Raw genomic sequence first — 15,668 nt, forward strand, 5'->3', positions numbered from 1 at the left:
TTTGATTTAGATTTATTTATATTTACTGTTTCCTTGGCTTCTCTTATTATTTTTTCTTTTATCTCAGATCTTCAGTCGCAATAATGTACTTCAGTTTGAAGTTCATCTTTTAGAAATTCCTCCAGGGTGCTTGGCTGTAAATAACTTATTTTTTTATTTGTTTGAAAATACCTGTAGCTCATGCTTGTTCTTGAAAAGAGATATACGCTGTTTCAAATCCTAGGTTGACAATTTATTTCTTTCAAACTATTGAAGATATTTTGTCAATTATCTTTCAGTTTCCAATGTTGCTTCTGAGTAGTCAGCTCTTAGTTTAATATTCCTTTCTTTGTATATCATCTGTCTTATTTCTCTGGCTCTTTTGAAGATATGCTTTTCATCTCTGGTATTTTTCCATGTTTTTATCATGTGTCTGGGTATATACTTATTTTTATTTATGCTGTTTGGAATGCATTGTGTTTCCTTTTCTTTTTTGTTTTTCTCCCAATAGGACTTTTATTAACTTTAGTTGATTTTATTATTTTTGATATGATGGTTTTGTTGTTTCTGCCTCTCAGTTCGGTAGATAATAAACTCCTGCTGTAGGAAAAATGATGTCTCTATGTTAACAGGAAAATAGACAAGGAGCAAGGTGTCCTCCACCATGCTTCTACCACCTAAATCTCACATGCATCTCATTAGTAGAACTTAAATCACATGTGAAATAAAAGATACATTGGAGGCTTTATACTTTAAATTTAGTTTAGTTTTAGTTTTCCAGCCTTAACAGAGGAGAAAGGCACATTTTGAAGGAGGTGGAAATGATGACAAGCAGGCTAATCACAGTATCTATTAGAGAATCATTTATTATTGCAACAAATTTAGGTTTTGCATTTAATCCAATATAATCTTTTTTCTCTTTTAATAGGTGCGTCTACTCAATTTTCATTTTGCATATAATGATTGTTCGGTTTCTTTTCTGGCATCTTATTTTTGCTATGCTTCCCATTTTAAACTGCCTTTGTTTTTTCCTTTATCCCTTTCTATACAGTTAGTTATGCGTTTGTGTGTGTTTATGTTTGAAAGCTCTTAGTTTTTTATTATAATTTTTTTAATTCAAAACTTTCATTTCCTTTCTTTTGCTTATTTTTTATTTATTGAAACATAATTGATTGTTTATGTCTGTGTAGTACAGCATTGAATATCCATACCTGTTGTAGTATATGATACTCAAATCAGAATAATTAGTACATTCAACATTACAAAATGTAATTATTTTTTGTGGTCCTTTACCAACCTCTTACTAACCCTTCCACCCCTACCCTCTTTCCCACCTCTAGTTGAGCTTTCTGAATCTGGAAATTGAGGCATTTCACCAGTTCTAGAGGTTTCCCAGCCAGAGTCTCTTCAAATATTGTATCCCCTCCATGTATTTTCTCTTCCCCTTCTGTAATTCTGATTAAACATAGATTAGATCTTTTACCTTTGTGCTCCATGTCTCTAAACCTCTTTAGAATAGTTGCCATATCTTCCTCTCTGTGTTGCAGTATGGATAACTTCTTTACATCCATCTTTCAGTTTACTAATTTTCTTTTTTCCAGTGTATAATCCAAACATAAATGGTTAAGTAACTTTTGACCAGGGCAGCAAGAGGACACAATGGGGAAAGGATAGTCTCACCAATATTGGTACCAGGAAAACTGGACTTCCACATACGAAAGAATAAAATTGAATTTTTATAATACTATACACAAAATTTACTCAAAATGGATAAAAGACCTAAATATAAAATCAGAAACTATAAAACTCCTAGAAGAGAATTTGGGGGAAAAGCTCCTTCATATTGGCATGGTAATGATTGTTTGGATTTATTTCTGGATTCTCTATTCTGTTCCAAATATTCTTTTTTTTTTTTAAATTTTATTATTTTATTATTTTATTTTTTTAAAAATTTTCTTTTGTCGATATACATTGTGGCTGATTATTGCTCCCCATCACCAAAACCTCCCTCCCTCCCCCCCCCCCCAACAATGTCCTTTCTGTTTGCTTGTCATATCAACTTCAAGTAATTGTGGTTGTTATATCTTCTTCCCCCCCCCCCAGGTTTTTTTTTTTTTGTGTGTGTGTGTATGTGTGTGTGTGTATGAATTTATATATTAATTTTTAGCTCACACCAATAAGTGAGAACATGTGGTATTTCTCTTTCTGTGCCTGACTTGTTTCACTTAATATAATTCTCTCAAGGTCCATCCATGTTGCTGCAAATGGCAGTATTTCATTCATTTTTATAGCTGAGTAGTATTCCATTGTGTAGATGTACCACATTTTCCGTATCCACTCAACTGATGATGGACATTTGGGCTGGTTCCAACTCTTGGCTATTGTAAAGAGTGCTGCGATGAATAGTATTCTTGATTCTTTTTATAATCCTTTGGAGTTATTCATATTTCCATTGCTCTCTCTAAATTTTATATATATTACACATACTTACATTTTGTGTGCTATACTTAATATTTCCAATATTCTAAATCTGTGTTTGATTCTATAGCCTGTTGTTTTGGAGATTCTAACTTATGGTGCATTTTTTCTTAAGCATTTTGTGATATTTAAAAATGAGCCTCATATATACTTCCCTAACTTTTAATATAAGATATTTTGAGATGTAATTTGAAGGCAAACTCTTCCAGAGAGGATTTGTATTTATCAGAAAGTCATGGTCATTTGAATTAAACTGAATTCCTGATTTGAACTTTTAGTAACTACCTAAGTTGTACCAGTTAAGGCAGCAAGCCTAGTTGAGGCCTGAATTATTAGAACAAAAAAAATTTTTTTTCTCTTATTCGTCATCAAGTTTTAAGTCAGGAATTTATTTTGTAGGCCTTTCCAAAGTGAATGATTATATGTAATCCGTGCTACAATCAGGCAATCTAATCTCTGGGATTCAAGCCTTATACTGTTTGTTGGCCATTATTAAACTCCCCACCTTAGGAACTACCCCTTCCTTTTTTTTCTCTCTCATCTTTATGTCCTCAGTAACCATAAAAAGCAGAAGCCCAAGATAAAATTCTCCAAAGTTCAGTTCTGCTTATCTTTATGACTTTTTATCATCAGCTTCTGATTGGTCCTTACTTTGTTGCCAGGTTATCAGTGCATTTATAAAGACCATTGCATATTTTATTTAGCATTTTAAAGTGTTTTCAGGTAGATGCCCTGTCAGGGTGTTTAGTTTGCCATAATAATGCTGAAATCTCATGATTCACAAGTAAAAAGAGGAGAAGAAAGATAAAGCTGGATTGGAAAAATTAACTGATTACATACATCAATTTCAGCATGCTGGAAAGATGCTAAAATTGATGTATGTAATATTCTAAGATAAAATGTGCAAAGTTAAATTAATTGAGCTCTTAGTCATAAGAACCTATAGAAAATTGAAGATACTGATTTGTACAATTATCCTCATGGGGACTAAAGAGATGGTAGAAAAAACATCTTGTGATAGGCAGTATTCTGCACAAACTGTGAGATGGCATTGTTAGTTCAAGCCTAAGTTGTGCTCTTCAGAAGACTTTTGAGAATAGGGAGAAAAAAGGATAAAGCAGCTTAGACTGAGTATAATTTATATTGATATATTCACAAATCAGAATATTCTAATTTTCCATTATTTCACTTTGTTCCTCATCAAGATAGTAAGACTCCAGTTCCTCTATCCATGGAGAGCAAGGGATTGTGTATTGGTTGCATATATATGCTCTCTTAGATGATTATATTCCTGAGGACAAAAACACTTGTTGGGCTCCATCATTTGTAGTTCCCAGAACGCACAGAAGGGTCTGGACTATGGTTTGTAATAGGACAAAGGAACCATGAAGAACCATGTTTACAATATTAGGATAACTCTTAGGAAGATTCTCACGGCCTTGTCTCTATATTTCCTTCTGTAGAGTAAGGAGTGGTGCACACACCCTGCATTTTCCTAGTGAACTTTGGTTCTTGGTATCAGGTAGAATCTTTATGGGCATAAATTACTAGACACATGTAGAAAGAAAATTAAGTGGGAATTTTATTTTGCTTAATTTTGCTTATGTATTGAGTATTTGCTGTGCATTGACATGCAACTTTCTTGGTTTACAAGAGGTATAGGTCACAAATTTTGCTTTTCTAGAGTTTATAATCAACTTGAGAAAGGAACGGCTGAAAATATGTGATTTTAATAATTTAGGAATAGTTAAGTGCTAATTCTGGTGCTACCGACTTGTAGTGCTACAGGAATGCATAAAAGACTGAGCTTTGTGTGAAGTGTGGGATAAGGTTTACCTGGAATGAATGGAACTCTATCTGGGGATATGGGAATTCTGAGGCAGAATAGGGAACATTTAACAAGCTATGGTATGTCAGGGCATGGGAATAAACATAAAAAAGAAATAAGAAGAAATAAGTAACTATCTTTAAGAAAGGAGAGGGAAATAGTTGAAGCCAAGATTTTAGATAGGTTTTAATAACATAGCAGAAAACTTAGAAACCGTAAGAGAAAATTTGCTTGTATTGTATTATTATATTATGTTATGTTATATTATATTGTATTGTATTGTATTGTATTAGACAATATGGGGATATTGAAGATTCTGGAGCAGAGAAATGATATGTTGAAAGTGATGTTAAAAGTTTAGCTTCATCAGGAACTGTGGCTCTATGAGATAAACTAAAGTTTGAGACTGGGAATATATTTTGTTAGGGAAGACCTAGCCTATTAGTAGTATGATCTTTATTGGATTGTATAAAAATAAATATATGATATAACTTATATAATATTAATATAAAATATTAATGTATATAAATGTATTTTTGTTGTCTTAGAGGAATTCCAGGGAAGAAATGTGGTACGATCATACTTACAGCAGAGGAATTAAACTGTTGCAGGGTAAGTAAATATTTCCATGATTCAAGAAGTATTTCTAATACTTCTTTGAAATGCTGTTTCTGAAACTATGTTTAAATATCAAGTAATTTTAGCAAAAATAATTAAAACAAAGTGTTATGTAATTTTATAATCCATAAAATATCATTTTAGATACTTACCACTTTGATTAAGGAGGCTACATTTCATAGTATCAAAATCATCATCAGTTATTTTAATAATCTTCTTAAAGAATTAAAATTAAAACCTAATACCCATCACTGTTTTTAGGCATTAATATAAGGAATTGTTAGTTGTGCCAATCAGTTGGATTTCTACAAAAATTTTGAAGATTTATGTGTAATTTTGAAGGAATATTTCCAGTCATTTGAATTTAGCCCTTTCATGTAACGTATTTTTTCCTCATGTTTCTAATAGAATTACTCCAGAATTTTTACTGGTTCCATCTTTTGTTAGCTTGGGAAGACCACATTTGAAGAAAGGACCACCTGCCACTCCAAATAGGGATATATGACTGCTTAGAGTGCATGGTCTGTGTTTTTAGAAAACTGCTACTTTTAGTTGTGATTTGCTGATATACCTATTGACTCATGTTCAGTAATTTCACTGTCGTCAAGAAATGAGGTGATGGCTGTGATGTTCTACCATAGAAATAAGGATGGTATGCTTAATCTGAAAGCAGTATTATCTGTTTAATGTAGCCCAGCAGATCTCTGAGAATTGTTTTGTCCGGAGAAAAAACTTTTCCCTAGATTAGACCTTTAGGGCTCTTTATTTTCAATTTTTGCTTGATGATTTTAGGAACAGAAGCTCCCCATTAATATTAAAAGCTGCTTAATACTTTGACATGGGCCACAGTTTTTAAATAGAGAGCTATGGTTTATTTTATTATCCCAAGAGGTTTTTTAAAATTTGAGAGAAATATGGTACCTTTGTTTGCATATCATATTTCTGAGAAAATACGGTCAGAAAAAACATATGATATTACTTGCCAACAATGATCAAAACTATATATTCCAATTGATTAGATAACCTTTGGGGTTCTGGCAGAGACGCAGGAGGGGAGGGCAGTGAGATAACAATAGGAAACTGTAGTAACAGGCTTGTGGAGAGAATTAAGTAAAAATTAAACACAAATATTAGAATGTACGTAGTTAAAATACATGCAAATTGGGGCCTTCCTATTCTTTTTCTTCTCATTGTATTGTTCACCTGGGCAGGTCACAGTCACTTCAGTCTCAGTTTTCTCATCTGTACAATACCCCAAAGCTACCATCAGTATAAAGCTGTTAAAGATCAGCAGACTGAAGTTCAGCTTAGATTTTACTACTAATTTGTGCTTTGTCTTATTTAGTCATTTGAGAACTGTAGGGAAGTTGAAACTTTCCCTCTGAAGTCTCGAGTCTAAGTCTGCTGAAATGAATTGATGGTCCACAGATCAACAGGAGAAAAAACAAACAACATTTATAATCTGTATTTAATCTTTATAATTCCTGCAAAGGTACAGGAGCCACACAAAAAAGTATGAGACTCAGAAGAGACAGATGGTTGAAGTGTTTATACCATACAGAATGGAATAGAGACTTGGAATGTGGTGACAGGTTATGGCAGGGAGAGGGCAGGACAGGTATGGTGAGCAAAGCCATCTTGTTATGCAGATGAAGCCCCACAGGTAGCCTCAGAAAGAAGAGATGGTAGTGGTGATAAAATTTTCTCTGTCAGACCTTTAAAAGTGTTAGACTTTCAGTCTGTCAGTGAGAGCATGTAGGCATCTGCTGTTTTGTAGATTTCCTCTATAGATGCAAATCTCCCTCACAAAGGATGGCTTTTTAGAGCTGTTCCTGTATCTGCAGTCCCTCTAAATAGCCATCTTGAAATATGCAAAGAAGTATATTTTGGGGTGGCATATTTTGGCTTTACTCTTCATATTTGAAGGAAAAAACCCAAATGTGAATCAGTGGCTAATATATTTTAAAAAATTCTTCCAGCCCTTATAACTGACTACCATAACATTAAATATGATAACATAATGTATATGAAAGTGTTTTGCATATACTAAAAATGCCTTAACAAAAATAGTATAATTATGTAAATGCAGAAATATGACCTACCATCCTATATTGCTAAAATGACATAATGATTTTTCCAATTTTGTCATCAAATCATCTTTTATACTTCTTGTCTCTGTATTTGTATATGTATATGTTAGTAGGTGTTTTGTATAACGAGGGAAGAAAGACAAAAGGAAGTTCACAGTCAATAAGATCCATGTTCTTTCTGGTGATATTAATGTTCCTTTGTCAAAATATTGAATTCATTGTGATGATTTTGTATAAGTACGCTATGAACACATTATTATTAGTTGTATTTCAATAAAGAACCAAGATACCAAGGGCATAGGTTGAGCCAGGCTGCATCTTAAATATCTTCTACTTTTAATTCTTTTGTCTTGCTTGGAACAACATGGAAAATTCTTCTACAGCTTCCATGCAAATGAAGTGCAATATGTTGCTTAGTGCTCTAGGTATTTTCATCCCACTTTCAACTACTAAGACTTTAAGAACAACTGGAATCATCTTTCAATGAGTAAACACATAATTCTCATACTTAGAAATTATATGTCTACAATTTTTATGAATATTGCTTAGAATCTTGGTTTAACTTCATTTTATGTTTTCTATGTTTTTGTTCTTGGCTACGGTCTTACTGATAATCAGCATCATTGTTAATACTTGTAAATCTCAAAATAATATTTTATTACAGTGATAGTATAGTAGAATTCACAAGTATATGAAAAGCAATGTTTATAGTTTGGAAGAATCAAGGCCTTTTTAATTTATATTTTAGGGAACTTTAAAAGTATAAGGTATTATCATTTAGAATTTTGCATAAAGTATTTTTATTTTCCACTGAACATCATGTAAATCTATATTACTTTTTCTTTCATACAAATTATCAGTTATTAACTTGAGCAATGAGCATTGGCTTTGGAGTCAAGACACCTAAATTTCTGTCTTGCTTCTTTCATTATGCATTTGAGTGAGGTTATGTTCTTGGAGCTTTAATTTCCACATTATATTTTATTTGTAAAATGCTAATATTCTTTTGCTTAAACCAGTTAATTGAGGTATGGTTGACATATTAAAAGCTGTAAATGTTTAATATATACAACTTAACGAGTCTGTAGATAAGTATACCCCCATGAAAACATTATCACAATCTGTGCCATAAACATATCCATCGTCTCCAAAAGTTTCTCCCACCCTCTTTATTATTATTATTTTTATGATAAGAATACTTAACATAAGATCTACACTCAACAAATTTTTAAGTATGCAATATAGTACTGTTAATATAAACACCATGCTGTACAGTAGATCTGTAGGACTTACTAATCTTGCATAACTGAATCTTTGTACCCTTTGACTAACACCTCCAAGTTTCCTCCTTCTTTCAACCCTTGGAAACTATCAATCTACTTTCTGTTTCTATGATGTTAGCTATTTCAGATTTCTCGTAGAAGTGGTATCATGTAACATTTATCTTTCTTTGTCTGGCTTATTTCACTTACATAAAATCCTCCAGGTTTATCCATATTGCTGCAAATGGCAGGATTTTCTTCTTTTTTAAAGGCTGAATAATATGCCATTTTATATATAAATTTTCTATATATGTAACAGTTTCTTTATCTATTCATCCATTGATGGATGTTTAGGTTGCTTCTATGTCTTGGCTATTGTTTATAATGCTGCAATGAACATGCGAGTGCAGATATTGCTTTGAGACTGATTTCCGTTCCTTTGGATATATACCCAGAGTGCGATTCCTGAATCATGTGGTGGTAGTTCTATTTTTAATTTTTTGAAGAACCTTCATACTGTTTTCCATAGTGGCTACACGAGTTTGCATTCCCACCAACAATGTACAAGGGTTTCCTTTTCTTCATAGCCACACCAACACTTACCTTTTGTGTGTGCTTTTGGTAACAGCCATTCTAGCAGGTGTGTGGCAAATCTGGTTGTGGTTTCAATTTGCATTTCCCCGATGATAAGTAATGATGAACACCTCTCATTTGTATGTCTTCTTTGGAGAAATGTCTGTTTAGTTCCTTAGCCCATTTTTAAATTGGCTTGTATATTTTTCTGCTTTTGTTTTTGTTTGTTTTTTGCTTTTGAGTTGTAGGAGTTCCTAATAGAGTAACCACTTCTCGGGTATATGGTTTGTAAATATTTTCTCACATTCTGTAAGTCGCCTTTTCATTTTTTTATTGTTTTCTTTGCTGTGCAGAAGCTTTTTAGTTTGGTGTAATCCCACTTATCTGTTTTTGCTTTTGTGGCCTGTGCTTTTGGTGTTGTATCCAAGAAATATTAGCCAAGGCCAATATCAAGAAGCTTTTCTCCTATATTTTCTTCTAAAAATGGTAATATTCTTAATACCTCCCCCAGATGGATACTCTGCAGGGAAAAAGGCAGCAATTGAGGGTTGTGTAAATCATAAATTTGCACAAATGTTTATTTTTAACATGATAATCCTCATTATCTGAATTTAGCATCACATAGTTTTATTCAAATGAAACTTTTATAATATATCTAATCAAATGCCAGAGTGAAAATTAATGTAGTTTAGCAGTCCTATTGGGAATGTTTCTTCACTCAGTATTTTAAAAGTAGCTTGAAATTATCCACAAGAATATTCTTTGTTCTCACTGATTAATTCAACAGTATTCACAAAATGCGGTAATGTCCCTGGAATTGATGCTTGGAATATAACAACAAGAAAAAAAAAAAAATACAACAAACAATCCTGGTCCTTGTCTTTAATGAACACATAGTTTGTGGGAAAGGCAGACATTAACCAGATGACAATGCAGGTAAAATATGCCATGATATGTGCTAAGTGACTCAAATATATTGTCAGAGAGTACAATGATATTCTAATTTGTATTGGGGAGGGGATAATTGCAGGCCTCTTTAAGCAAGTGATATTTATGCTAAGACCTAAAGAAGGAGTAGTGATTTGCCAGTCGAAGGGTAAGAAATCAGCAGAGTAAACAGCTTGGGTAAGATCCTAAGGTGGGAAGGGAATGTGTCTGGTGTGTGATGGCCAGGAGCTGGCAGTGGGGGATGACAGAGTTAAAACTTCACAAGATTAAAGTGGGAAAGGCTGCTCAGAGCCCATTTGACGTTGCCCTTTGTAGACCATGTTTAAGATTCTACATGTATGCTAAATGCAAGGAAAAGCCTTGATTTATTTTAAGTTGTGAGCAATATGATTTCTTTCATATTTTGAGAACTTTACTATGTGTGCTGAGTGGAGAAGGGATTGGACAGGTCCAAGAGTGGAAGTGGAAGAGTTAAATAAATGCAGGTGCACATATCCAGGTGAGAGATAAGGTTGGCCTGGACTGAGGTGGTGGCAGTGAAGCTGAAGTGAAGATCTGAGAAAAGCTTTAGAGGTAGAATGGTCCTGCTTGGTGGTGAACTGCACAGAAGGTGAAGGAAAGAGAGGAGTTGAGGATGGCCTCCTGGAGCATTTGGGTGGATGATGATGCTGCTGTTCGGTCTGGGAAAATTATAGGAGAAGCAAGTTTATGGAGAGATAGGAGGTGTTTAGATTTGAACTTGTTAGAAGTGTCTATGAAACATCGAAGTGGATTTCTTCAATAGAAAGTTTTTTTATACTGGTGTGGACTATTGAAGAGAGTTTTTAAAAATCTATCAGGTGGCCGTAAGCCAAAGAGATAAAAACAAACAAACACACAAAAGCTTTGCAATGATGCTTGTGTATTTCTAAAAGTATGTAAATGCTTATCTTCCATCCCAAATTAGATTTCTTTTGTGCTTGATACAAATGGAATTCCTGTTAAGTTGTTAGCCTGGATAATTGCAAAAATACATTTTTTCCCCAAGGTTATATAATTTGCTAAATTCAAAGAAATCTTTACTTTGAATCAGTTATTCACTTTGTAAGCCTTCAGGTATATAATTTGAAAAACTGAAAGTTGGTATTAAGCTTATGTTTGATAATACAAAAATTTATGCTTTAATAATAATAAATTCCCTTGAAATTTTATTTGTAATCAATTAGAAATATATACATTTCAAAATGCATTTTTCATTATGCGTTTTAAGTATAACAGAATGTTTTTTTGAAGTTTGTGTTTTGGTCTGGGTGCTTTGGGGGAATGTACTAAAAAGGAGTGATGTTTTTCTGCATCAAGAAAAGAAAAAAAAAAAAAAATAGAAAGCCATCGTTCATAATGGCTGTAGCCAGATCTACTATTAATAGGTAGAGAAAGATTTTTATAAAAATTATCATAGATAGAAAGCATTAAAAAGGCAATGTCCTTGGAATGTCCCCATGTTCTTAGAAAACCTCTATATGAGGAGATGAAAGGGCATTCAAAACAAATATAACCAAACAGTCTTTCCTTCTCAATCCTGCCCTCGATTTTATAGTTCAGTTGTCGAGGGTGATTCTTTCCTGCTTCCTTAAGGGATAGTATAGACATCTTTGATCTTTAAAACTCAAATTTGAAAATAAAAATAATCATGGCTGAAAGGTTTGAGGTGATTGTGATGTCCATGTTATTCTTGCCTCGGTTCTTTTTAAAATTTTCCTTAAGACATATATCATGAATATGCCTGGCTATAAGTCTATTTCCTGCTCTCTTATGAATGTTCCTCTGACAGAAGTTATCACAGTTATATGCTAAATAATAAAGTAAAATAACACTATATCATTACTTTTGCAAATGAGAAATCTAGAAATCTGGCCTTTCCAAGAGCAAAGATTTTCTTGTTCATCACCCTGTTCCTGGGTTCTAGCTTGAGTATTGCTTGAGAAATGGAAGCTAAGTAAATAAATGGATGAATGAATGAAGAAAGAGAGAAAGCATCATCTTTTGTATAGTCTTCTGGAATTACTGAGAGGAAATAAGAATTTAGGTCATGCTTAATAAGTGTTGCTGGACTCTGCAAAATAAAGAAATAGTGGATAAGAGAACGCCTTTTTAGACATTGTTAACATTTTCACCACATGGTATCCAAAACTATGACCAATTGATTTAATCTGAATTACTTTGCCACTCCACCTCTTACCAAAACTTTTAGCATTTCCTTTTAGTTAAAACACATACACACAAAAAACAAAATTATTGATTTTAATTTTTAATTGACTATACATTTTCAACCTTTTAAAAAAATGTTTATCCTACTTAATTGAATAATGTGTAACTTCTTTGACTTATGATACTCTAGCTTGTTTACCTTTAAATTATGAAGACTGTGAGAGCGTGAGTTATAAATTAATAAAAATGATTGGTTTGACATAATAAATAAGATACAAATAAGTACTTTAAGCTATGGATGAAAATGAAGGTGCTCTACTTTTCTTAAGGCCCAATATCATACTAATTATTTTAAAATGTAGTTATTGAGACATTGTGATACACTTTTGCATAATTAAGAAAGAACTTTCCATGACTAGATTACAAACTATGTGTTCAGAGTCTTATCTGTCTTGTTCCTCGTCTAATCATCTAATACATCTCAACATCCACTGCATAGTAGACATGTAGTAGATGCCTAGCATTTCCTTAGTGAACAAGAATTTACAAAAAAAGCAATTTACATTTTAACAATGTGTACCTGAACACTGAGGATATGAACAAAGGTCGTGTGTGATAATTTTTGAATATATAGAGTCATCTAGTTTAGTATCACTTATCAAGGGGGAAATGATAAAGGTTTTTGAAAAGTAATGATTTTGTAACTAAAATGAAAAATTCAAGCAAAATTTTTAGTCGCACAAAAAGCAATGTTATGTTGTCTGGGACTCTCCCATACTTGGCCATTTGCATTAAAATGGCAAATGTGTTTTCCTGTTAAGTCTTGCTTGTGTCTGTAGTTTCTAGTTATTTACAGCACAAACTTTGAGCTACTTTATTAATTTTGTTTTTAGGATGCTGTTTTGATGCAATTTTGTGCAAACAAATTGGACAAGAAGGACTTCTTTGGAAAATCGGATCCTTTTCTTGTATTTTATCGAAGTAATGAAGATGGCAGGTAGATTTATCTTTTATGCATTTAAACTTTATGGTGAAGATGATATCTGAATTATTTTTTCTCAGAGAAGCTCATTAAGTTGATAAATGGAGTAAAATATTTGGGTATTTTAAAAATTGATGTGATTTTTGCATCTCAATAATAATGTGTAACTTTATAAGCATTTTATGTTTTTTTGATAATTAAAATGATTTCCAGTTACAGAGTCCAGAGCACTAGCCATTAAAACATGGAACTCCTTTACTAATTTCCAGTTTCGTAGAAACATTTCCTCTTTACCTTTAATAAAATTATAATATTGCCTTAACAGTATGGAAAAATTATATTTTGTATATACCTAAATTCTCAAATGCATTTGCTATAGAATTAAACTCAAACTATTTTCCTAGAGAAGGATGTGGATTTTATGGGTTGTTTTTTATGCTACAGTTTTTTAAAAATAATACCTGAGTCTAGCCTTCAATAAAAATTTTCATTATATTCCAGTAATTTGTATATTTTTGCCAGTCATGATTAGACTGGTTTCTGTGTGTTTTGAATATGTATTCATAGGTTATAGAGTATAATTTAATATGTATGGATCTACCACTAAATATATTTGACTATTGTTTTTTGTGATTCATATTGTACTGTCAGTATTCATGAGAATGTTTAATAGCTAAAAATATTGCTAAGTTCTGCAGCCTAAATTTAAATCATGACCCTGTTATGGGACATGAGCAAGTTTTTAACCTATGTGAGATTGTTGCTTCATCTGTTAATTGGGTAATAATCATAACTACCTCACAGGGTTGTTGAGAAGATTAATGAGTTACTACACAAAAACCATTTAGAAATTTGCCTGACACATATGAAGAGCTTAAATGCTAGCTGTTATTATTATCGTCTTATAGTTTAATGTTTCCTTTTTTGTTTTCTTTAACTATTTATAGTAAAATATTAGCTAAAGAGAAAACGTTATTTGGAAATTAAAAATGAGGGCAATAAATGAAAAAAAAATCTGTCACTACTGCTACATTTATAAACGAAATTATATAACGTATAATGTTATATAGTAATTGTATAAAATGTTACATAAAAATAGAATGTTTGCTATTTAAAGTGAATACACTGGACATTTTAGAATGATGATTTACTTATGAGATTTTTGTTGATGTTTTTGGATATTTTTGTTATGGTGTCATATTACTGGATTTTGTGTACTTCCCTTCCATTTTGATGGTAAAAAATTCAGAGTATCTTTTATATGTGAGCACTAATTTTACACATGAAAAATACTGGACAGTGAAGAAAATAATAATTACCAGTCATTTTAAGGATTAAAAAAACTAAAGAATAGTTCAAAATTTTTTGAATCGCAGTGTTCTTAAGTCTCCTTTTGTCTGAACTAATTTTTTCCTGAATTTTAAATTTTATTCTTTTTAGTTTTCTTTATTTATAAAGATTAGTTGTACAATTATTTGATTTCAATTTATCACACATTTAATTCTTCTGGTGATACTTTTATTATAAAATTTATTATGCTTATAAAAATGTTACTAACTTATTCATTAAATAAAATCTAAATATTAAGAAAAAAGTACAACTAATCCAAAAATCACAACTTGTTTAAAAACAGCTATTCTAAAATTTGGTGACTCCAATTGCAGAAAACTTTTCATATATATTCACACACAAGAGAACTAGTTCACCAGCTGGAACCAAATGGAATATATATATGTATATGTTTTGTTTTGATGAGTTTTGAATGAGTAAAAAATACATTTATTCCTCATTTTTTATGTGTAAATGTATATTTTTAACTACAAATATTTTACCCATACTTTTAACATTTATTTGAATATAGGTAATTGTCAGTTGCCTAGTATGCATGAAGCTCATTTTATGGGAGAGAAAAACTTATATTATAATTTATATTATAATTTATAAATTCTATTTATTTATAATATATTTATAAATTCTTACTTTCTTGCTTTCACATTTATTTAATAACTTGACCTGTATTCACAATTAGGTAATAATTTTTCCTTGGAATAGCTGTTTTTGGTAAATGGCCTCATTTACATTATCTTAATACAGGTTATTTAATAAAAATATTTTTATAATTCTATTTGTAATACACAGATACATACACATTATATTTACATAGAAATGTTCCTGAATGTTAGAAAAAGCCACATCAAACTCCTCTCGGAACTTTCACTAGTTACACTAACACTGGAATTCTTACTAGGGAGATTTTGCTGTCTATATCATATCTAATGCATTACAAGTGGGAATGATTAATAGGAGATAAATGACTACCTGGCTCATAAATAGCTCACTAAGGTGATGAGTCACTTTCTTAAGAGGAGAGGTTTCAAAGTATTTAATTACTGCAGCTGGTAATACTATGAACATAACAGAAATTTTTATTTAACTCTAAGCAAAGAGGCCAAAAAGTCAGCACACAGTCGAGTATGTTGGTTTGAGGATGGTCAGCTGGTCTCTCTCTCTCTCCTTCCCTCCTGCTTTTTCTCTCTCATCTAGCTATATCTATCACCATACCAAAGACTAGCTATATATATATGAGAATACAATATAGGGGAAGAAAAATCCCTTTTGCAGATGTTTAAAAATGTATAAATTATCAAAGGAAGCAGATGCCTGCTTTGGAAACAAACCAACATGCAGCGATGTCTTCTGCCCTTAGTTGGGTCCCTATGCAT

The 15,668-nt window shown here is 32.0% G+C and overlaps 1 protein-coding gene across 1 annotated transcript in view; it reads left to right on the forward strand.

Moving 5' to 3' along the window:
* The window catches only part of CPNE8 (copine 8), a 207,026-nt gene that overhangs the window by 95,102 nt on the left and 96,256 nt on the right, over positions 1 to 15,668 (forward strand). The window contains exons 7-8 of the mRNA XM_063074742.1: positions 4,834 to 4,897; positions 12,857 to 12,960. Coding sequence (XP_062930812.1) covers positions 4,834 to 4,897; positions 12,857 to 12,960 — 168 coding nt within the window. The remainder of the gene's footprint in view (positions 1 to 4,833; positions 4,898 to 12,856; positions 12,961 to 15,668) is intronic.

This window comes from Cynocephalus volans, chromosome 12, assembly GCF_027409185.1.
Source record: "Cynocephalus volans isolate mCynVol1 chromosome 12, mCynVol1.pri, whole genome shotgun sequence".
Lineage (NCBI taxonomy): Eukaryota > Metazoa > Chordata > Mammalia > Dermoptera > Cynocephalidae > Cynocephalus > Cynocephalus volans.